Source organism: Sphaeramia orbicularis, chromosome 5, assembly GCF_902148855.1.
Source record: "Sphaeramia orbicularis chromosome 5, fSphaOr1.1, whole genome shotgun sequence".
Classification (NCBI taxonomy): Eukaryota; Metazoa; Chordata; class Actinopteri; order Kurtiformes; family Apogonidae; genus Sphaeramia; species Sphaeramia orbicularis.
Window position 1 is genome coordinate 19,524,302 of NC_043961.1, and position 24,499 is coordinate 19,548,800.

The following is a 24,499-nucleotide window of genomic DNA, read 5'->3' on the forward strand; positions in this document are numbered from 1 at the left end:
AAACATCAGGATAATTTTTAATTGAGGCTTAATTTTGTGTGTGAGTCCTATTACAAATGGCAGCCAGCTCATTGAATTCTGGCCCAAGATTATTCAGGATTTGCTGAAATGAATCATTGTCTGGAATAGAGATGGCGTCCAGGTCTGAGAGGCTTTCATTGTCTCCTTCTTCTGCGTAAAGGTGAGGCTCATATTCCACCAGATCTTTCTCCATCTCCTGGAGAGCGGTGACCTTCTGCAGATAACGGAAATTGAAATGAGTGTTTATTTGATCAAAGTGTACTTCTAGGCATGTCAGAGTAGATGTTTATACACTAACCTGTTGTAGTAGAGCCAGGGTGGCCTCATTCCACACCATTCTGTAGTTCCTGCTGTAAATGTCCATTTCCTTAACCTGTGCACAAACCAAACTGTTAGACTCATAATGTTCATCAGCAAAAAGTAAAGGGTAAAAACCAAACTGCACCTGGTGTTGGTAGCTCCTGTTGTCAGCTCCAGTGTTCATGGTCATCTAAGAGTGGAGAAAGTGATCAAGACAATGTAAACCAGGGGTGTCAAACATGCAGCCCATGGGATGAATTTGTGGGAAGTAAAAATTACACTAAAAATATTTATCATTTTAGTTCAGGTTCCACATACATACCAATTCAATCTCAAGTGGGTCAGTCAGTAAAACACTATAATCTATAAATGCTCACAACTTTACTCGCATTTTCCTTTTGTAAATGTAAACCTTTTCATGTAATTTTCCTGTATTTACACTAAAACTATCATTTCACAAAAACGTGAATAACCTGAACAAATATGAACCAGTTGAAATGTCTTAAGAGAAGTGTAATTGTACCAATGTTCTGTCTGTTATTAAATGTTTTGTGTATTTTTAGATCCACTGTGATCTGTAAGTTATGTATAAACGATAAACTGAGATGTAATATTGTTAAAACTGCACTTATTTTTGTCAAGAATTTTAGGTTGTTCATGTTGGTCACATTGTTTTAAAGGACGGTTTGTTGATGTAAACATTTTCATCATGTAAGGAAAGTTTGGAGTTGAAATTATTTATATATTATGTTATTATTTTACTGGTCCGGCCAACTTCAGACCAAATTTGGCTGAATGTGGCCCCTGAACTAAAATGAGTTTGACAAATTTAACCTCAAGTTTGGCTCTTGAGAAACTGACATATACGGTTGGAAAGAGAGCTTCGGAATTCTATTACATTTGGAAGATGTTTTTAGAATTAAATGGGAATAGTGATATGGAAGGGGAAGTGAATAAGTGACCAACTGGGATTTATTTCATTTACTGTGGGAATGTACACATACAGTTTTGTTTCAACTCTATACCTAAGTTTTATTTATTATGTAATTTAATTTGCTGTTTCTATTTGATACTCTCAGCACAATAACTGTCACATCTTTTTGAGGGTTATTTTATTTATTTTCATTTCATGTATTTATTTAGCCTTTTTTCCGATACATATTTTATTATTATCCATTTCTTCTCCGCCATATTCAAGATGTTCATGGTGTTGGATGGTTTTGTATGAATGAAAAACAATAAATATATGTTTAAAAAAAAAGAGTGATGATGATGACTCATGATGTAAACAAAGAATTACATCTAAATACATGGTGAGTTGTGTCTTATGTGTGTATTACCTGGTTCCAGTTGCCATGGGACTGATGGGACAGGTGTTCACTCGTATATTCTCCAAAATGTTTGTAGAAGTTGTGCTCCATATTCTGCAGAATAAAATGATCCAAGCCACTCTAAAGTTAAAGGTCTTCAAACAATGGAAGTCTCATTTCCTTCACTTGGGTTTATTTTCCCAATTGTGAACTACACAATAAAACTGAAGTAAAATCAGAGTTGAACTTGATGAACTTTGAAGTTAATTTCCTGCCCATGTTACGCCCATAAATATTTTACATTGTCAGTGCTTTCACCTACTGTTAGTTGTGCAGTTTGGTGTTGCATTCCATCATGTAGACTTTGCCAGTTGCTTGGTTCTTGTTCTGTATTAGTAGACACTGCCAGGACACTGTTAGGAACCTTTGTAAAGACAAAGAAGCTGCTGCTGGTATTTGTGTGGAGAGTCATTTCAAAACATTTCCATTCCTGTTGTTAGATTTGTGCATTTACCTGACAGTCTGTTCCTGGTGTCTCAATGTGTGACACTAGAAGGGTTTCTCCTGCAGAGTCTCCAGACTGCAAAGAGGTGAACTCTTTTTTACAGGAGATGAAGACTGCCATCAGTAACACCACTGTCAGTAAGACAAAGATGTGAAATACCACGAAGGTCAATGAACTCTGTAATTACTCCTTTGAAATATAATCATTGATTGGAGATGTTTGTTGTTTATTGAGTTGTCTGTATCACAAGGTTTTCAATTTATTCGATTCTAAGAAAAGAAAAGAAAAAGCAGTTTCTTACACAGGAGTAAAAGCAGTGAGGCAAGTACTATTCCTACAGCACTGAAGGCAGCTTTTGCGGCGCTGTCCCGGCGGCCTCTGCAGTTGGGTGTGACAGAGCAGTCACACACAATGACAGTAAGGTTGTAAATTTCAGACTCTCCCTGCATGTCAGAGATCTTCATTTTCACCTCATGTGGACCCACATACACACCAGGATCTTTCACCAGGCCAGCTGTGTAACCTGGGAGAAGTAATTACATAGTTAAATGGGAGTATTTCAATATCATTGCCAAGAAATTCAACTAAACTATCTAACTAGTTCCTACCAAATGAAGGGTTGAGTTTCCATTTCCCTTCAACGTCTCCAAGCAGCTGAAATGTAAAAGGTCCACCATATGGATTATCATCCAGGTCAAAGGCTGAGATGTTGGCGGTGGTGGGGACGTCAGACACACATATATCCACAAAGTCCACCTCCAGCTGTGGCACATTGTCGTTCTTGTCTGTTACATGAATGTTAAGTGTCGCAGTGCCTGTCCTTGGAGGTTGACCTGCAAAAATAAAAGCAGAAGGGTATTATTGAAGTGGTTCTGTATCCTAAGGCATGTTTGGTGAGCTTTAACTTTAATTATGTAACTCCACTGAAGTGAAATAAACATCAATGCTGGTGATAATATTTATAAAATATTTTTTGTGGATGAAAAGGGCTTAATACACAAGTTCTGTTATTACAAATATAACAAGTGGTGCCAGGCACAACAATCCCCACCCTTTGCACGTATTATATCTTATTTTGGCAGGATCCTGCTGATGTCATCATGTCTGTGTGTGTGGTGATGTCAGCAGATCAAGTGCCTTTATATATATGCCAAGTCTGAAGCAAATTGAAACAAAATTGATGTTTTATATACATTTGAAATGTTGCCCATTATTAGTAAATGGGAGAAGAAAAAAAGATTAAAAAAAAAATTCGAACTTTGACCTACTTTTCTCAAAATGTAGCCACATCTATTCTTGGTCACTGAAAATCTATAAACCCAATTTGGTATGAATTCAACCTTTAGTTTTACTGCTACAGATGTGAAATTCCCTCCATTATAAGTAAATGGGAAAAAAAGATTTTAAATATTCATAAAAAATTTGAACTTTGACCTACTTTTCCCAAAATGTAATCAGATCTATTCTTTGTCACTGGTAATCTATAAACCCAGTTTGGTATGAATTCAACCAATAATTTTGCATCTAGAGCATTAACAATCAAAGAAACAAACAGACTGAACCAAAAACAATCCCCCTTGCCTGCCCTTCGGGGGGTGGGGTAATAAAAATGTGTCATACTGGAATGTTGATGTAGAGTAGGAATTTTGGGTCTTCAAGTATAAGCACAAGAATTCAAGTTCAGTCCGTTGCAGCATAATTTGTTGAAACACTTCTCTCTTTTGTTGATGTTTACCTGTGTTTTTTTGTAAGGACAAAATGGTCTTGACCCCTAACAACCAAAACCTAATCAATTTATCCTTAGGTCTGGGTGAATATTTTTTAAACATTTTGAAGAAATTTGTAGAAAACATAAATCAAAGAATAGACTTGCATTAGGTCACAGCAGCTTTGACCTTTGGCCACCAAAATATTGTCAGTTCAGCTTTAAGTCCAGGTGAAGGTCTGTACCAAATCTGAAGACAGTCCGTCAAGATATCCCTCTTCAAATGTAATGGGGACAAACAGTGACTGCCAGACCTTCTATGCAGATGCACAGTTAAAGATCAGTATAAAAGAAAGATCAGAACAAAAGCACACTCACTTTCCAGCAGAGGGAACTGAAGAGCCTGTCCTATTACTCTGGAGTCTAGACCAACCTATCAACTGCAGATTCGACGCCTCAATTAACTTGTGTGTAACTAGGGATCCTTTGACACAGATCCAACTACCCAGTCACAGCAGCAGCTCTGTAAGGTAAAATTAATGTTTTTATCAGGGGAGTCTGGGAGTCTGACTGCTTCAGGGCTTCCATTCCCCTTCAGAGACAGAGTCTGACCCTTTCAGACTCTTCTGCATCGTTGCATTTAAATAGAAACTGTCTCAAGCTGTTACTGAACAGCTCTTATCACACACATCCACACCTCAACCACAGACTGTTGCCAACTTTTTATCACTTACAGTGAAGCCTTTATAGTACAATAATAGACATTTTACCATCATCCACCGCATGCATCAGGACTGTGTAGACACCGCTGACCACATGAGGAGATTCTCTGTCTGGAATCCCGACTGTGGTGATGTCTCCTGTGTGTGGATCCACGTTTATCCATCCTTCAGGATCATCACCCACCTCGTACCTATGAACAAATACAATAAGCCTTACCCTTTAACCCCAGAGACATTGCTTTTTGACACCTAACTGAACTCTAAAAAGTAGTTATACAGTCAAAACTTGGAAAACACAGCAAAAAAAAAATAAAGGAAAATCACCACATCACTGCAAACAACAGTAAAAAAAAAACACAAGGAAAACGGTGTAAAAAAGAAAGTCCAAACCTTTCATTTTTATAGAATCGGTCTCACTCGCTGCATTTTACCCCCCCCCTTCCATTACACAGGCAGCGGGAGGCTCACTGAGCATGCTCAGATGTCTATGGAAAAAACAAGGTCTATTACAGTGTTTCTGAACGGGGTGGTTGGGGCGTTGGGGCACTGTCGGGGGGCGTTTGGAACAAGAAAACTGAGAGGGGGGGCGCTGAGACCAAAATGGGGGGCGTTAGTCTGTGTAAGTATCAATATCAAGCAGCATGTTGTGTCAATGGTGAATTTCCAGCTCCTCTGCACTTATTGAGCCCCCCCCCCCCCGGTTGTGAGGGGGGTGCTACCTATTAATAATAATAATAATAATAATAATAATAATAATAATAATAATAATAATAATAATACATTTTATTTGTATAGCGCTTTCCATAGAACTAACTTTACATGCAGCAGATAAAAACAGAAACTAGACAGATTAAAACACATTAAAAGCAGGTGCAAAAGACAGCTATACGAATATAAAACAGTTAAACATTAAACAGTAAAAGTAGTCTTAAATATAAGAGTTTTTAAAAGGGATTTAAAGGTGTTGGGGTCGGAGCAGTGTTGGAGAGGAGGCGGGAGGGAGTTCCGGAGGGTTGGAGCTGTGATGGAGAAAGTTCTGTCCCCCCAGGTATTGTACGTATATAAGCTCCATCAGACCCTCCCTCCCATCACAATTTGTTTTTTTTTTTTTTTTTTTGAAGGGCGGGGGGGGGGACAAGAGGCTCATTATGACAAAAAAAGGGACATTTGTTCACAAAAGGTTGGTTTGTTCTATCAGCACATTTGGAAAAAAAAAATTCATGAGGAAGTGATTAAATTTTTATGAATATTTAAAATAAATCATACATTCAGAACGCTCACCACAGACACGTCAGGGGTTAAAGGGTTAACACAGGAGGTCCAGGACACAAACTGAAACTTGTAAAAATAAACTTCCTACTTACACAAAATCTCTTGCGTGGTTGACGTCTGGATCAATTGCAGTCACTTTCCCTACCCAGGTCCCAGTGGGGGCATTTTCCTCCAGCATGGCCTCTTTGACAGTCACTGTGAACGCTGGGGGATCGTTGGCGTCCTCCACATTAATGGTGACTTTAACAGAGTGAGGCTGACCTGCGTTTGTCCCGCCCCCTTTAATGTGGTCAACTTTCCAGAGGCCTGTGGTTGTCTTCTCTTTTACTGTACAGCTGAAAAACGGCGCCTCATTTTCCACTGATATGGACAGCTCTCTCTGTGCTCCGTCCTCAAAGTCTAAAGGCTGAAAGGGAACAGGAAGCTGAATGGATAAAGACCTGTTTTTATCATGTTATATTGGTGCCAAGTGTTACATTGTGGGATTGCACACTTTTGTCTATTAGAATAACACAAAAAAACAATTAAAAAACTCTTTTCTGACAGACAAACATACAAACAAACAAATGCAATCACCTCATAAATAGAAATAATAACATGTCAGAGAAGAGGAGGGTGTAGCTGAAATGTACGGCATGCGCATAATAAATATTTACTCTGATGACTGTCAGGATGCCATCATTAGTTTCTGGGTCCGTCTCTATCTTAAAGTGTTTTCCTTCGTTGCCATGGATCGTGTATCTGGCCTTCCACGCCGGACTGTGTGGAGAGTCTTTGTCCGTCACATGCAGCCGCAAAGGAGACGTCCCAATCTCATTTTCCATCACTTTACCGCTTCCCTAAAAAGTTAATGAAAGGTGGAAAGATTGGAGAAAAGACATGTAGAAATGTGTGAAGCTGTGTTTTCAGTGTGTCCAGCCATGTTGACACTTGATCGGTAATTATAACACTGTAGTATATTTTCTCATTAGCCTTATTAGGCTTTTCAAAGGCTTGGAATACGGGCATAAAGATGATATTTTTGTTAATATGTCAGTCAAAACTAGTCATAAAACAAAAAACACAATTAATTTACACATGAATTTATAAAGAAAACACTTGACCTTTGACACAGTGTGAATTGTAGCAGTGCCCTCTGTTTTATATATTTTGTTCTTTTGAGGTTTTTTGTCTTTTTTCAATGTACTTCTTATGGTTTTTGTAGACCACTTTGGTTTACTCTGTTTTTTTTTTGTTCTTTATAAATAAAATTGGATTGGATTGGAAAATACCCCAAAAAATTATGAGGAAAAACCTACTATTTTTGACATTATAAAGTTAAAAATATGTGAATAAAAATGGAAAACTAGAAAAAAGGATTTATTCTTTTATTTTATTTTCAGTTTTTTTCTTGTAAATTAAAACTTGAATCTATCCTAATATGTCATTGTAGTGTTATAGAGCATTTCATTACTACCAAAATGATTTTTTAGGAATAATCTCTAATGAATATAAATATTTAATTGTTTTTTTGTGGAGATAAAACAACTTTTTATAGAAATATCGAGATCTAGAGAGAATGATTTGAAATTTTTTCTGAATTCTACAAAGGAGAAAAGATTGAAAGTGTATTAGAATAATAATTGTGAACTTTTTTTCTTTTTGTGCATTAAATAAAAACAACTTCAAAATATCACAGGCCTTTAAATACTCACTGGAAATGTTTAGGAATATATAGTGAGGCATGTGTTCATGTGTAATAGCCTTGTCTAATCTGCTGCAGCGTTTCTTATACTGTTTGCATTCGTTGACTCTCCTTCCAGTAAATTCTTACCATTTGTCCAGTAATAGTTGGCAGGTGGTTGTTTCCATCTCTGACATGAATGATGACTGTAGTCGAACTGGACAGGCTGACCACTTCACCATGGTCCTTGGCTTCTACCACCACTGTAAACTTTTCAGCCACCTTAAGACAAACACATGAAAACCCTGAGATTAACCCTTAAAGACCCAGTGCTACTTCTGTGGCAGCTCCCAAATGCATTTTTCTTTCTATTTAACCTTTCTTAAGCGATTTATCACTATTTATTGTAATATTTTCCTCTTTATTTTGCTTTTTTTTTTCTGTGTAAATCATTATTGTTCCGTATTTAATTCACTGATCATGGAGATGTTCATAAAAGCTCAGGTTAAAGTTGAGAGTTATTATATCAGAAACAGAGAAAACTGAAGAAAAGTGACTTTTTTCAGCAAATCTATCAATAACTGTATGTAAAAACAAGTGTGTCCATCCACTGTCATTGATTCAACTCCATGGGTTTTACTGGTGAATCAATGTTGTAGAAGATGATGGTGTTTCCACGGTAACTACAGAGCCTCTGAACGTCCAAATGGGTCATATCTGATAACCATGAAAAGATGAAAAACTGTATTTTACACCAATTATTTACACGTATTAATAGAATTAGTGGATCAGCATGTATTAAACAGTTTAGATCAGTAGATGGTGTTATGCTCGGTCTAGGGGTTTTGGTTGATGATAGATGTTTGGGTCTTTATGGGTTAAAATACTTATGACATAGAAATACACAAAAATGGATTAAAAAGCCGTAAATATTTTAGCCAACAATCAGACATGTCATCTGGATGAATATGTGTGATTAATGTAATGTGTCATACATGCGCAGAAGGATAGTGTTTTATGATATACTCAACATATAATTACATCATGCTCAAAGAAACCATAGAGTACACGATGTCAGCTGAACCAACTTGTTGCGTTGCCCAAAAGTGGATGAGTAGTGGGGAGAGTGGTTAACAAAAAGAACAAACACAACAGTTACAGATTCTTCAATCTGATGTCGGAAGTTGATTTTGACTGATCGTACCAGACGTTGTCACTTCTCTCTGAGGTTCAGGGGCGCTCAGCTATGGAACAGTTTTATCCAAATCGCATCTCTGTCTACTTCACATAGTCAGTTTAAGTATAGGCTTAGAACAGGACTGTCAAAGTCATTTTATTTCAGGGGCCACATTCAGCTAAATTTGATCTGAAGTGGGCTGAACCAGTGAAATAATAACATAATAATATATAAATAATGTCAACTACAAACTTTTCTCTATGTTTTGGAGAGAAAAAAGTAAAATTACATTCCAAAAATGTTTGCATCTACAAACTATCCTTTCAAACAATGTGAATAACACGAACAAACTGAAAAAAATGTGCAATTTTAACAATATTCTGCTTCACTTTATCATTCACACATTGATCACAGTGGATCTACAGATACACAAAACATTTAAGAACAAGTGGAATATTGTTAAAATTGCATGTACTTCTCTTAAGACATTTCAGGTTGTTCATATTTGTTCAGGTTATTCAGATATTTTTGCAATATTATACTTTGTTTTTGTTTTTTTTTTTGTGTTTTCTCCCCCTTGAACTACCACCTTATCCTGGTGGGGGAGTTTGTGTGCCCGAATGATCCCAGGAGCTATGTTGTCGGGGGCTTTATGCCCCTGGTAGGGTCTCCCAAGGCAAACAGGTCCTAGGTGACGGGCCAGACTAAGAGCAGTTCAGAAGCCCCTATGAATAACAAACATCTTAAGAACGTGACGTCGCCCGGTACGGCGCAGCTGGGGCCCCACCCTGGAGCCAGGCCCGGGGTTGGGGCTCGCATGCAAGCGCCTGGTGGTCGGGCCTATGCCCACGGGGTCCGGCCGGGCCCAGCCCGAAAGAGCAACGTGGGCCCACCCTCCGACGGACTCACCACCCATCGAGGGAATCATAGGGGCTGGGTGCAGTGTGGATTGGGTGACAGTCGAAGGCAGGGAGCCCGACAACCCGATCCCCGGACACGGAGTCTAGCTCTTGGGACATGGAATGTCACTTCGCTGGGGGGGAAGGAGCCAGAGCTTGTGAGGGAGGTTGAGAGATACCGTCTAGATATAGTCGGGCTCACCTCCACACATAGCTTGGGCTCCGGAACCCAACCCCTCGAAAGGGGCTGGACTCTCCACTTCTCTGGCGTTGCCCGCGGTGAGAGGCGGCGGGCTGGTGTGGGCTTACTCATAGCCCCTCAGCTCAGCTGCCATGTGTTGGAGTTCGCCCCGGTGAACGAGAGGGTCGTGTCCCTACGCCTTTGGGTCGGGGACAGGTGCCTCACTGTTGTTTCGGCCTACGGGCCGAACAGCAGTGCAGAGTACCCGGCCTTCTTGGAGTCTCTGGGAGGGGTGTTGGATGGTGCTCCGACTGGGGACTCCATTGTTGTCCTAGGCGACTTCAATGCCCACGTGGGCAACGACAGTGAGACCTGGAGGGGGGTGATGGGGAGGAACGGCCTCCCTGATCTGAACCCGAGTGGTGTTCTGTTACTGGACTTCTGTGCTAGTCACAGTTTGTCCATAACAAACACCATGTTCCAACACAGGGATGTCCATAAGTGCACTTGGCACCAGGACACCCTAGGCCGGAGGTCAATGATCGACTTCATTGTCGTATCATCAGACCTCCGGCCGCGTGTTTTGGACACTCGGGTGAAGAGAGGGGCAGAGCTGTCAACCGATCACCACCTGGTGGTGAGTTGGATCCGCTGGCGAAGGAGGAAGCCGGACCGACTCGGCAGGCCCAAACGTGTTGTGAGGGTCTGTTGGGAACGTCTGGCGGAACCCGATGTCAGTGTGGTCTTCAACTCCCACCTCCGGGAGAGCTTCTCCCAGATCCCGGGGGAGGCTGGGGACATTGAGTCCGAGTGGACCATGTTCTCCACCTCCATTGTCGAAGCGGCTGCTCGGAGCTGTGGTCGCAAGGTCTCCGGTGCCTGTCGTGGCGGCAATCCCCGAACCCGGTGGTGGACCCCGGAAGTAAGGGATGCCGTCAAACTGAAGAAGGAGTCTTATCGGGCCCTGTTGGCCCGTGGGACTCCTGAGGCAGCTGATGGGTACCGGAAGGCCAAGCGTGCTGCAGCCCAGGCGGTTGTGGAGGCAAAAACTCGGGTCTGGGTGGAGTTTGGGGAGGCCATGGAGGAGGACTATCGGTCGGCCTCGAGGAAATTCTGGCAAACCATCCGGCGCCTCAGGAGGGGAAAGCAGTGCTCCACCAACACTGTTTACAGTGGAAGTGGGGAGCTGCTGACCTCGACTGGGGATGTTGTCGGGCGGTGGAAGGAATACTTCGAGGATCTCCTCAATCCCACTGCCACGTCTTCCATAGAAGAAGCAGAGGCTGAGGTCTCAGAGGTGGACTCGTCCATCACCCAAGCTGAAGTCACCGAGGTGGTTGGCAAGCTCCTCGGTGGCAGGGCACCGGGGGTGGATGAGATTCACCCTGAGTACCTTAAGTCTCTGGATGTGCAGGGACTGTCTTGGTTGACACGTCTCTGTAACATCGCGTGGCGGTCGGGGACAGTACCTCTGGATTGGCAGACCGGGGTGGTGGTTCCCCTTTTTAAGAAAGGGGACCGGAGGATGTGCTCCAACTATAGGGGGATCACACTCCTCAGCCTCCCGGGGAAAGTCTATTCCAGGGTACTGGAGAGGAGGATCCGACCGATAGTCGAACCTCGGATCCAGGAGGAACAATGCGGTTTTCGTCCTGGTCGTGGAACGCTGGACCAGCTCTATACTCTCCATCGGGTGCTCGAGGGTTCATGGGAGTTCGCCCAACCAGTCCACATGTGTTTTGTGGATCTGGAGAAGGCGTTCGACCGTGTCCCTCGTGGTATCTTGTGGGAGGTGCTCCGGGAGTATGGGGTCCGGGGCCCTTTGCTAAGGGCAGTCCAGTCCTTGTATGACCAAAGCAGGAGCCTGGTTCGCATTGCCGGCAGTAAGTCAGACCTGTTCCAGGTGCATGTTGGACTCCGGCAGGGCTGCCCTTTGTCACCGGTTCTGTTCATAATTTTTATGGACAGAATTTCTAGGCGTAGCCAAGGGCCGGAGGGGGTCCGGTTTGGGGACCACAGGATTTCATCTCTGCTTTTTGCAGATGACGTTGTCCTGTTGGCCTCATCGAACCTGGACCTTCAGCGTGCACTGGGGCGGTTTGCAGCCGAGTGTGAAGCGAGCGGGATGAGGATCAGCACCTCCAAATCCGAGGCCATGGTTCTCGACCGGAAAAAGGTGGTTTGCCCTCTCCGGGTCGGTGGGGAGTCTTTGCCCCAAGTGGAGGAGTTTAAGTATCTCGGGGTCTTGTTCACGAGTGAGGGAAGGATGGAGCGTGAGATTGACAGACGGATCGGTGCAGCGTCTGCAGTGATGCAGTCGCTGTACCGGTCGGTTGTGGTGAAGAAGGAGCTGAGTCGAGAGGCGAAGCTCTCAATTTACCGGTCAATCTACGTTCCTACCCTCACCTATGGTCATGAGCTTTGGGTCATGACCGAAAGGACAAGATCCCGGATACAAGCGGTCGAAATGAGTTTCCTCCGTCGGGTGGCTGGGCACACCCTTAGGGATAGGGTGAGGAGCTCAGTCACCAGGGAGGAGCTCGGAGTAGAGCCGCTGCTCCTCCGCGTCGAGAGGGGCCAGCTGAGGTGGCTCGGGCATCTGTTTCGGATGCCTCCTGGACGCCTCCCTGGGGAGGTGTTCCGGGCATGTCCCACCGGGGGGAGACCTTGGGGAAGACCCAGGACACGTTGGAGAGACTATGTCTCTCGGCTGGCCTGGGAACGCCTCGGGATCCCCCCGGAAGAGCTGGAGGAGGTGTCTGGGGAGAGGGAAGTCTGGGCATCCCTGCTTAGACTGTTACCCCCGCGACCCGGCCCCAGATAAGCGGAAGAGAATGGATGGATGGATATACTTTGTTTTAGCGTAAATACATGAAAACATTTACATTTACAAAGAGAAAAGTTTGGAGTTATGAGTATTTATAGGTTACTATGACCCACTTGAGATTGAATTGGTCTGAATGCGGAACCTGAACTAAAATGACTGCTAACATGTTAGTGTAATTTTTGCATTCCACAAATTCATCCCGAGGGCCGGACTGGACCCTTTGGCGGGCTGGATTTGGCCCCCGGGCCACATGTGTGGCTTAGAACATATCTGATTCAACAAATTCAAATATACCTCATACACACACTCTCCCACACTTACACACACTTACACGTACTATTTTTCTTTCATTCTTTGTTCATATTTTTGTTGTACTTTGTATATTATTGTTTTATTTATATTGTATTTGTGCTAATGCTGTAATGAGGTGAGATTAATTATTCAAGCCCCACAGGGTTTTCTGATCTCACCTGCACAATTTGTTTCTTTGCTTGTCCTAATGTTTGATTTGTTGTTGTGTGCAAAATAAATAAAATAAAATAAACTGACGACCTCAAAGGTCACATTAGGGTGACACTATGTTTCAAAGGTGAGATTACACACATAGGACTCTCCGAACATAAGGATAAATAATTCCTTAAAACACACACAAGACAGAATGATACCATCAAAATGGACTGTCATTTAGACTCAAGATGGCATCCACATGCGAAAACAACATGCAAATCAACAGCATTCATCTGTGATGTTTTGACTAATGCGATACATTCTCACGCTACTCATCACATACAGAAACTAGGTCAGAACGTTACATTTCAACATACAGGGTTCTTCTAGAGCACAGGTGTCAAACATGCGGCCCATGGGCCAAACCGTCTCTCCAGAGGTTCAAATCTGGCCTATGGCATGATTTTATGGCGTGCAAAAATACCCCTGAAGATATGAACAGTCAAGGGTGTTGAACTTGTTTTGGTTCAGGGGCCTCGTTCAGCCCAATGTGATCTAAAGTAAAATAATAAGCTAATAACCCTTTAACAATGAAATGTGAACAAACTGAAAATTAAGCACAATTTTAACAATATTTTGGCTATTACTAAATATTTTGTGCATTTCTTGATCCTGTTTATAAGTTGTGTTAATAATAAGTTGACACATAATATTGTAGAAATAATTCTTGTTTTAGTTCCACATCCCAAACTTCAAAATTTCAATAATTTTCTGCCTGTTACCAAATATTTGTGTAAAAGTGTGTGTACTGCACATGTCCAAATGATAAACTGAGGCATAAAATTGTTAAAATTGTGCTTATTTTCTTTAAGAATTTTTTGTCCTGGATATTCACATCTTTTTTGTGAAAGGATAGTTTGTAAATGTAAATATTTTCATAATTTAATGTTTTTTATTGCACTAAAAGGAAGAGAAAAACTTGGAGTTGCCATTATTTATAGGTTACTATGCTATTATTTTAATGGTTTGGCCTGTATGACACCCCTAGTATAGAAGTTTTACATTTACAAACCATCCTTGGTCAAAAAAATGTGATTACCATCATGAAGAACCTGAAATTTAAATAAATAAATAAATATGTGGTAGGTGGCTCACTATATACTGTATGTCTGATTATTTTGAGAAAGTCTGAGAAAATTCTACTTGCCTCATGATCAAAACATCCTTTAAATGAGATTACTCCATACTCATTTACGAAGAATTCAGTATTTTCAGTTTGTGGAGACACAGATTTGATTTCGTAGTGAAAGGTAGAGTTCGGGGTCCCTCGTTTATCTCTGTCGTAGGCCAACACCGTCATGAGGCTGGAACCTGGAGGGAAATCACAGGATATTCACGCTTTTCAAGAAGACAGAAGGCATGAACCTTAAGGCGTCACAACGACACACAGATCCTTTACCTTGTGTATTTTCCTCATCGGTGTTTATTTTGTACAGATCCCTCTGAAAGCGCGGTGGGTTGTCATTAATGTCCAATATGGAGATCTCAATCCCCAGTTTGGTGTCAAGTGAGAAATCTGTTTTTCTGGTCTCAAATTTAAGCTGTTGAAAGATACAAGTCAAAGTTACTGACATTATGAAGAAAATATTTGATATGTTCTTAGAAATATGAATATAACATTAGATGGACTACTAACACTGGGATTTAAGACTCTGAAAATGAATAGATGTTGCGTATCCATGTCCAGTATTATCCTGATGAGCAAAAAAACCCAAGACAAAACATGAAAATGTATATTTAAATGATGAGCATTTTAACCCTTTATAGTTCACTCATAGAAATACTCTGAAATTCAAAATTTCAATCTTAGTGTGTTATTGGAAGACGTAACAAGACTTCATTACTTTTGTGAAATTTTTCAAAATTTTTTATTATTATGTAGAAAATATAGGTCAATGAAGTCACCATATTTGGTTCTTTGCCCATAAGTGGCAAAAAAAAAAAAAAAAAATCCAAGAAGTAAACACAGAAAACTAGCGTGTCGACCTGTGGGGATACACAGGTTCTAGATGAAACCAGCCTTTTAAAGAGAAATATGATTGAAAGATCAGTATTTGTTTTATGTGTTGAAAACACTTGAAAAAGAGGCAAAGTAATTACATTTAATGTAAAGTTTGAAGAACGTTGTTATGGGTCATAATTCATGTTTATATATGTGTATATGTTCGGTGTTGTTGTGCTCTCCCCCAGTCCTGTGCTGTGTCTGTCTTGTGTCTTTTGTTTCATGCAGGAATCTGACTGTGAAGTGAGATTACCCGGCCCCTTTAAAAATGCCACTGGATCCTCCAGCTCGGTCTCTCCTTGTTCACTGCCAGCTCCCAACCACAATTCCTGTGTATGTGTTGACCGTCAGTCGTCGTGTGTTCGAATGTGTCTGTGTAATTTTGTAAACAGTTGTAAATTGAGTTTTTGTAAATCAATCGTTTTTTCTGGTAGGGGAGGACTGCTCTTTTGCTTCACCTTTTCTCCTGTTTTTGGTTAAGGAGTTTAGGTTAGTTTCATGTGTTTTATTTCTTGCATTTATTTTTGATCAGGGAATTTAGTTTGAACCATGAAGAAGACTTTTTGTTTGTTGTTTTAGCCGAGCCCTCCCCTAACCCTCCTTTAGTTGTTTAAGAATAAACATTGTGGACTTTAGTTTTGGACTGACGTGTGTGCTTGGGAGCTGGGAGAGGACAAAAAGAGCACATTATGTACATCCTGGTAAACCCCTAGGCCCGGGACGTAACAAATGTATACTAGCATTTCACACCACATTTAATCCTATACTAGCGTGTTGACCTGTGAGGATCCACGGGTTCTAGATGTGGTAGTTTTTATACTGTTGTGTATTCATGCATACTCTACCGCATTTATCCAGTAGTCACCGCCAAAGTGTTCTGGGCATAGATACGTGATTTTAAGGCTATTGTATTCCAAAATTTACTAATATTTCCCAAAATATCGGTCCTATTAACTTGTCCTTTTTGCTAGTCTGTTCCTTAACCAAAAATACATGAGTATGGTAAACTGCGGCAGTCAGTTCTTTATGGATTCTGTGTGAATCCCCAGACACACACACATAGGCCACTTGCCATTTTAATATAGATACAAGAAATTCACACATGCAAGGTGAAAGGAACCTGTATTTTAGAACATTAGACCAACATAAGTGCTGATCCAGACCCCTGTCCACATCCACATTCTCCCTTTGAACATCATTCCTTACATTAGTACCATTACTTCATGGTACCCAACAAAGCAGGTCCACTCACTGTTCATGCAGAGGTGGACCTTACAGACCCTGTAGACCACATTGGACCTGAGATTATTGACTCACTGTCCTTACAGGAACTGTTGCTGTCACTGTCTTGTAATGTATGCTTAAATTACCAAAAATAGTCACTTGCCTGATAAAGGGTAAACATCTGGGGCTAATTTGTGACTTTGCAGCTCTATCCTTTCTCTATAAAACAGTTTGATCGGTCATTATGTCTTTGTTTTACGTTTATTTTGGAGACTTGTAAAGGAAGACTAGTACAGTCTAATCCTGTTGTATAACTTCTTTGATGTCTGTCGTCTGTTGCATCAGCAGATCATCGCAGACTCCTGGTATGTCATATGTGAAAACCTACTTGGCAATGAACCTGTTTGTGATTAAGAGAATGTGATGAAAGAAAAGTGATGTTATGTAATGTGTGTGTGTGTGTGTGTGTGTGTGTTCATCTAACCTTAAGCAAAGTCGTCTCCTCATAGTCCAGAGCTTTGTGGACGTATATAGCACCAGTCTCTTGATTGATGGATAGTACTCCCTTTGGCTCTTCATCCACTCCTTCCCCATAGAGATCAAAGTTTACTCGATACTTCCTCTCAATATCAATCTGCAGATTAACACCAAACATCCAACCATGTATTATTTATGAAGTTCAATGATCTGCATTTTGAGAGAAGAACAAGCAGAGGAATGTGAAGCTTACGGCTCAGAGCTAAAGGCAGGTCAGTACACTGCAAAAAAGGGGTGTCTAAAAACAAGATAAGAACACTAAATCTGAGGAAAAAGGGACTTCAAATAAGTGAAATATCTGTTCATGCAGCAAGATAAATTCACTTGACAAGATTTCTTGAATTAAGATTGTTAAATCTAGAAATAAGCATGTCTACATGAATAAACACTTAAAATAAGAAATTAAATCTTAAAACAAGTTAAACAAGTGGTGCCAGACACAACAAACCCTGCCGCCTGTACGTATTGTAGCTTATTTTGGCATCAATCCAGCTGATGTCATCATGTCTATGCATGTGGTGATGTCAGCGTATCAGTTGCCTCTATGTATGTGCCAAGTTTAAAGTAAATTGAAACAAAATTGATGTTTTTATAGACATGTGAAATTTCACCCATTGTAAGTAAATGATAAATGATAAATGAATGGTGATTAAAAAAATTCATAATAAATGTGAACTTTTACCTATTTTTTTCCAAAATATAATGACATTTATTCTGCATCACTGGCAATCTATAAACCAAATTTGGTATGAATTCAACCAATAGTTTAGCTGCTACAGACATTTGAAATTCCACCAATTATAAGTAAATAGGAAAAAAAAGATTTTAAAAATTCATAAAAATTTGAACTTTGATCTACTGTTCCCAAAATGTAATGAGCTCTATTCTGGGTCACTGGCAACCTATAACCCAAATTTGGTGTGAATTCAGCCAATATATTTTTCTGCTAAAGTGTTAACAAACAAACAAACCGAAACAAAAACAACACCCCTTGCCTCCCCTTCAAGGGGTGGGGTATTTATCTAACACTTCTAAATCCAAGTTTGTTTTTTATCATGGTAAGAACCAAATAATTTGCAGTGTGAATTTTCCTCACCTGGCCCAACTCGTAGGGGAAGGGTCCCGGATGCCCCTCCTCTATATTGAAGGAGTCGATGATCCAGGCCCTTCTGTGGCGGCTCAGCAGACCTGCACATGTCACACTTGACAAAGAGTAAAACTGGAAGACAAACAGCCAGACAAACCTGAATCACATCCTCTGGAATTTTCAACGAAAACACTAGTATGCAAATAAGAAAAAGTTGCTTGAAGAAATGAGGGGTAGGCTACACATTCAGACCTCTGTGTAGTTTACAGATGGTTTTTACATCCTCACAGCACTGAAGAGTGGTCAACCCAGTTTGGTAAACATTCATGCATTTGAACACACAATCACATCACTTACACCGGTCTACAGTGTTTTAGAAATGATCTGCCTCAGAGATTAAATGTGCGAAATGTTGAGTATTTTAAGATTAATTGGAAAACAAATGACCAAAGTGCTGGTTTTCTGATGTTTTCAAGGCATATGGTAAAGTGTTATTACACATATATGTTGGTTCATATACATTTATTCAATAGATTTATGAAGGTTCCACTAGATCAAACCTGTTCAGTGAATGTATTCTAATGTGCAGACAGTGCTTTGAAGTAGATCTGATAGCTCTGAGGCAAACATTCCTTTGGAGTTAAACCCGTTCTCTCATTAAAGGTAGAGTAGGAGATCCTGGAAAAACGGTTTGAGCAAGCTACATTTTGAAAATACACAATTTACAAGTCCACACCCCTTTCTTCAGACTTCCCCCCGAAGCCACACTCAATGCTTGTTCCTGAGGGTTTATGAGCGCTGTGCAGCATGAATTCACTAACCTTCGCTAACTTTTTCTCATGGCTCGTTCACAGATATGAAAATACCTGATAACATCATAATGAACCTAAACAACGAATATGATTATTGTTTCAAGTTGTATTTATCAGTATATTAGATTAGAAGTTGGACTTTTCACTTGTTGTTTTGATACGTGTTCTACATCATCCCGGGCTAGTAAGAACAGCGGACTGCAGTAATACTGATGTCAGGCTAGCAGCCCACTAAAGTTTGCTTTGAATGCTGTAATCTGTGTATTTCACTGTTATGTTTGTCAGCAGAACAGCCCCAGTTCATACCTAGCTGTCTAACATTACATTTCCTACTGATTTATGTTAGTGACAAAACAGTTTGCCGGCAAACTTTACATCCTAACTAATGTTAGCCCACCTTTGACGATTTATTCAAGTTTGCAATCGATAACTGATCAACAAAAGTGTGATTTGTTTGACTTCTAGCTGTATTATATATATTGTTTATTTATTTAGAGCTTCCATGACAAGACCCTCGCTGGCTCGGATTTTAGTGATTTAGTGATTTATTCCGAACATGCAATGAAATTTAACATATATGCACTTTCAAAAGATACATAAAAATACAAATATCAAGAATCATAACAATCTTAGTCAGAAGAAAAGCACAATAATTCCATTTACATGCCCGAAAAGGGGTTGGAAGAAGTATAACTTATTTATTCCCACCCCCTCTCCCTACAATATTATTAATAATATATGTCCCTCTTCCTTTTACATTACTCTTCTATATTTATATATCTATTCACACACACACATAAACACACATATACACACACTCATTCATCCACATACACATATATACGTTTATACATATACACACATACAAATACACATATAATCTTTTACCAATGCCTTTCTTAGTTGTGCTAGCAAATAAATAAACAAATAATAACTAACTCAAGGAAGGAAATATATACATAAACAACAGTGAACATATGATGACAATTAATTACCCTCTTCCCTATATCTTGTGAAAAACATGTTTTTATAAGTGTTTTTAAATTGTCTTATGTTTGAACATTCCTTGTGCTCCTCCCTCAATCTATTCCAGACTTTAACACCACACACAGATATGCTAAAACTTTTCCTAGTCGTGCGCACCCTCTGAATTTTGAAATTAAATCTACCCCTTAAATAATAACTCCCTTCTCTTTCAGTGAATAATTTCTGTATGTTTCCTGGTAGTAGATTATTTTTGGCTTTGAATATGATTTGTGTTGTTTGTAGTTCTTTGATGTCTTTGAATTTTTTTGAATATACTCTAGCACTATCCGCTTTCAGAAGACAACAGATGAGAGGAGCACCGAGGGGCTGAGGTCTGGCTCTGGCTTCGTTTCCTGTACAAGTGCTCCAAGCCTCTGAGAACGTGCAATTCGTGCACGAAGAAGCGTATGCACACAGAGGGGAGGGACAAATGGCAGTTGGGTTTGATAGACATAACACCATTCAATTATTTCGACGGGTCGGTTAAAATGATTGGATGGTGTTTTTTTCAGTCCTGTCCTTTCCACAGGTGACTAAAAATGTTTTATTTTTGTGTTAGAGCATTAAATTCATTGGTTGCAATTGGGCTGTGAGGGGGATTTTAACCCTTTCATGCACGAATTATGAGAACCTTAGTCAAGATTTTTTTCTTCAGTGTTTAGCCATGAAAAAAACAATGTGATCAAGTTTTTTTGTTTTTTTTTCTATGGAGTTACAAAAATATCCATGCATTTGATTGTTGAAGTAAAGAAACGTGTTTAAAACCCAGTATCAGAAAGTGATATGAAAACAATGAAATAAAAACATTTTTAATGCTGCTAATCTGATGTCTTCTCACATTTTAACATATTCTAATGCTAGTAATTACTCACTTCATGGAGATAATATGCAAAAAAAAAAAAAACCTTCTTGTCTAACAAATAACAACTGATTTACACTCAAACATGTTACTGCAGATCAGGTTTATCAAGAACAGTAAAGTTACAGTAATGATCTGAATTACAGTGTATGGGATGGTGTATAAGCGTCCACTGTGTTGGCTGATATGGAACTAAAACAACAAAACCCATTAATATACAAGAGAACAGCTGGAGAAGAACTGTCCACTGGAGTGGACAGTGCATGAAAGGGTTAAACAATATAGTGAAAAATGCTCAAGGAAAACATCTCCTACCCTACCTTTAATTCTCGAATTTCACATTTTGACCCAATCAGTGACTCACATGTGGTAAAAATTTCATCACCTTTTTTCTGGAGGCATTTGACTTGTAGACCAGTGGAATCAGACCAATATGTTACATGTCATTTTATTCTCATGAAGCCAAATTCTTTGATTCATTACGGTCTTATTTTATATATTAAATCTGTATTTCATATCACTTATTAACGATAATGCAAAAATATACTACATGGACAAAAGTAGGTGGACAGATCATGCCTACATTTTATAGGACTTCTCATGTGTTATGTTCTGATAAGTTGCTGTTGTTGTAATCATCACGATAAATCACGTAATTTCAACAAATGATAAATGTCAAATCAATACATCTGTTCGTTTTAAAGACTGATTTTTTTCTACCTGAGTGAGAGCTACTTAGAGTAAAAAATAATTATTTATAGTCAGAACATGATAAATATGACAGAAATCTAGAGGTAAAACATTTAAAACAATTATAATGTTAAAAAACAATGTATTTGAAAGTATTTTTTAAACACAAAATAAAAATGTGTATTGCACTGATATTTTTCACAATAAAAAAATATGTTATGACAGTTCTGTACCCCAGTCCATGTATTGTATCAACTTTAAACTATTATTTTTTGAACCCATAGTTAACTGTTAGAAAATTAACCTAGAAAAAAGGTTTAATACATAAAAAACAATCACCCCTGTTGCTATACTTACTGTCAACACTTAGTATGTGACAAAAAAGAAAAACTCTCTACAAGCACTTTCAATTAAAAAAAAAATCTTTATAATTCACTGCTTATTGTATCTTGTCATGTTTATTTAATAGTATTATTAATTTGTGTTTATAGACTATGTGTAGATTTTATGTGCTTTAAATGCAACCACATAGATATCGACTGTTTTTTATGATCTTGAATTCAGTGTGGATAACTATTGGAGAATTAATCTGAAAATAAGTTTAAGAATGAAATAAAAAATAATAATCTAGCCCTGTAACAATATATACTATCAAGACTTTGTATTACATAGAAATAAAAGAAAAAACTTTGCTTCTCATTGGCTCTTGTCTTAGGTTCACGTATTAACTCTATTAACTTATATTATATATATTAAGCATATTTTTTAAACTGCTTAATTATAATCATACACAAATATAAACTGTACAGGTCGGGTAACTTAACACTGAAACTAAAAATCAAATCTGTATCGATAACTATTGTCAAGAAAAAACTCTATAAAACCAATTTCATGTTAAAATTCTCAATAATTTGGTTCTTGTTTAATCTTGTCTGAGATTAATACATTAGCATTTCAGTTCATAGTATGTCATGTTTATTGCAAATTAATGTAAACTCAGTAACAGTAATATATAGTAACGATAGACTACAAAAATGACATAAGCATAATGTTGGATTAACAGACCAGTTACAGGAATTACCTTAAAAAGTTTACATTCTTGTAACTGGTCTGTTTATCCAACATCACATTGTGCTTGTGTCATTTGCACTATTAACTTATATTATATATATTAAGTGTATTTTTTATACTGCTTAATACCAAAATATAAACTGTACAGGTTAGGTAAATTAACACTGAAACTAAAAATCAAACCTTGTATCGATAAATATTGTCATGAAAAAAACTCTAAAATCAATGTCAGATTAAAATCCTCAATAATGCTTCTTATTTAATATTGACTGAGATTTATATATTGGCATAATGCATTTTAGATCATGTTTATTGCAAATTAATGTAAGCTCAGTAACAGTAATATACAGTAACTATCGGCAACATAAAGACTCAAGCATAATGTTGGATTAACAGACCAGTTATAAGAATTACCTTTAAAAAAAGTTAAAATTCATCACATTGTGCTTGTGTCATTTAGCACTATTAATTTATATTATATATATATTAAGTGTATTTTTTATACTGCTTAATTATAATCATACACAAATATAATTATAAATAAACTGTACAGGTAACTCAGCACTACAACTAATAATCAAACCTTGTATCGACAAATATTTTCAAGAAAAAACTCTAAAAAATACAAGAATTACCTTTAAAAAAAAAGGTTAAAATTGAAAAAAAAATCAATCAATCAATCAATACCTTGCAAGTATACATTAAATCAAATTAGAAACAAATTTACAAAATTAAAAAAAAAGAAACATTTAAGGTAACACCTGTTGAGCAGAAATCTAAAACTGTTTATAATTCACATCAGATTGTTGCCACGTACCAGTATGAGGAAACAGAGCATGACGCAGGTTCAGTGGATCCACATCAGTGTGTGTGAAGATTGGCTTTTCTCACGTTTAAAGCAAGTCGATGCTCCTCCTGTTGCTTCATACGCCCACAGGCTGCACATACATGTAATCACAAGCCATCTGGACTGTATGGATCTGAGTTTCATGGTATAGATGTGTTTAAATATTACAATATATTTGTTAGTGTAAGAACTGTAATTACTCATTGTGGTGTAAGACTTGGCTTCAGGGTAAAAGTTATAGTTTCAATGTAATAAATGCATTGTCAATGTTATGTGACAATATACAAAAAAATGTGTGTATGTATGTGTCAGTGTTGATTTTTTTAAGAGCTGAACATTACTTACATTGACTGAGTGCCACTCCCTTCCTGAAAAGTTTCACACAGGAATATGGACTGAGCAGTCTATAAACTCCACATCGTACCTTGAGCTCTTTATGAGGCTGCCCTTCAAGTTCCGTCTGTAAAATCTAAAAACAATCCACAGTGATACCATGGAAGAAGCTTCAAATAACCACAAATAAAATAGACCATGAAGCACAAGGTCATATTTTTCTCAATCACTTTATTGTTACAACGACAAAAAAAAACTAAACTAAAATTAGAGCTAAAAAATGATAACTTGTACTGGCAACACAATGAGCCTCAAGCAAGAAGCCTTGGTAGAAACATTCTGTTCTTAAATGTCACATGAGTGATTTAGGAGGACACGCACCGGTCATTCATTACACTCATATCTTGAATTTTTGGCCTGTATGAACATCATTTATGATGGTTCCGCCTCAATGTAGGAATCACGTGTATTTAATTGACTGTAGTTTCTGTTTTCTTCTAAATGAAAGCAATGTCATAACAATAATAATAATAATAATAATAATAATAATAGTTTGTTTAAAATGAATAAGTTTATAATATCTAGCATTAATGCTGTTGTTATTGTTGTCATAATGATTATTGTTACTATTATTATTATTATTGATATCATTGTGTAGTAGGTATATGGACAGGATGCTGATAATAACAATAACTGTTTGTATTATCATTATTTGTGAAAATGATTAGCATTGCTATTGATATGTTGTAATATAACAATATTATAATATGCTATATTAATGATGATATTAGTATAACTGTTGGATGATGATGATGATGGTCATAAAGGAATTTTGGTGATGTTATAATAAAGGTAATTGTTATCATTGTTGTTACTATTATATATATGTGTAGATACATATGGATACATTCATGTATTACAT

General features: G+C 38.5%; 1 protein-coding gene across 1 annotated transcript; it reads right to left on the reverse strand.

The window, feature by feature from the left end:
- Nucleotides 1-11: 11 nt before the first annotated feature.
- Nucleotides 12-23,381, reverse strand: cdh27 (cadherin 27). The gene is made up of 16 exons (XM_030134766.1): nt 23,215-23,381; nt 17,949-18,071; nt 16,800-16,949; nt 14,489-14,630; nt 14,237-14,400; nt 7,649-7,780; nt 6,492-6,674; nt 5,928-6,241; nt 4,612-4,754; nt 2,745-2,969; nt 2,438-2,659; nt 2,146-2,267; nt 1,954-2,055; nt 1,662-1,745; nt 320-511; nt 12-235 (listed from the first exon to the last, which is right to left on the reverse strand). The coding sequence occupies exons 1-16, from the start codon at nt 23,233-23,235 to the stop codon at nt 29-31; spliced, it is 2,526 nt and encodes an 841-aa protein (XP_029990626.1). The 5' UTR covers nt 23,236-23,381; the 3' UTR covers nt 12-28.
- Between the last annotated feature and the right edge of the window lie 1,118 nt (nt 23,382-24,499).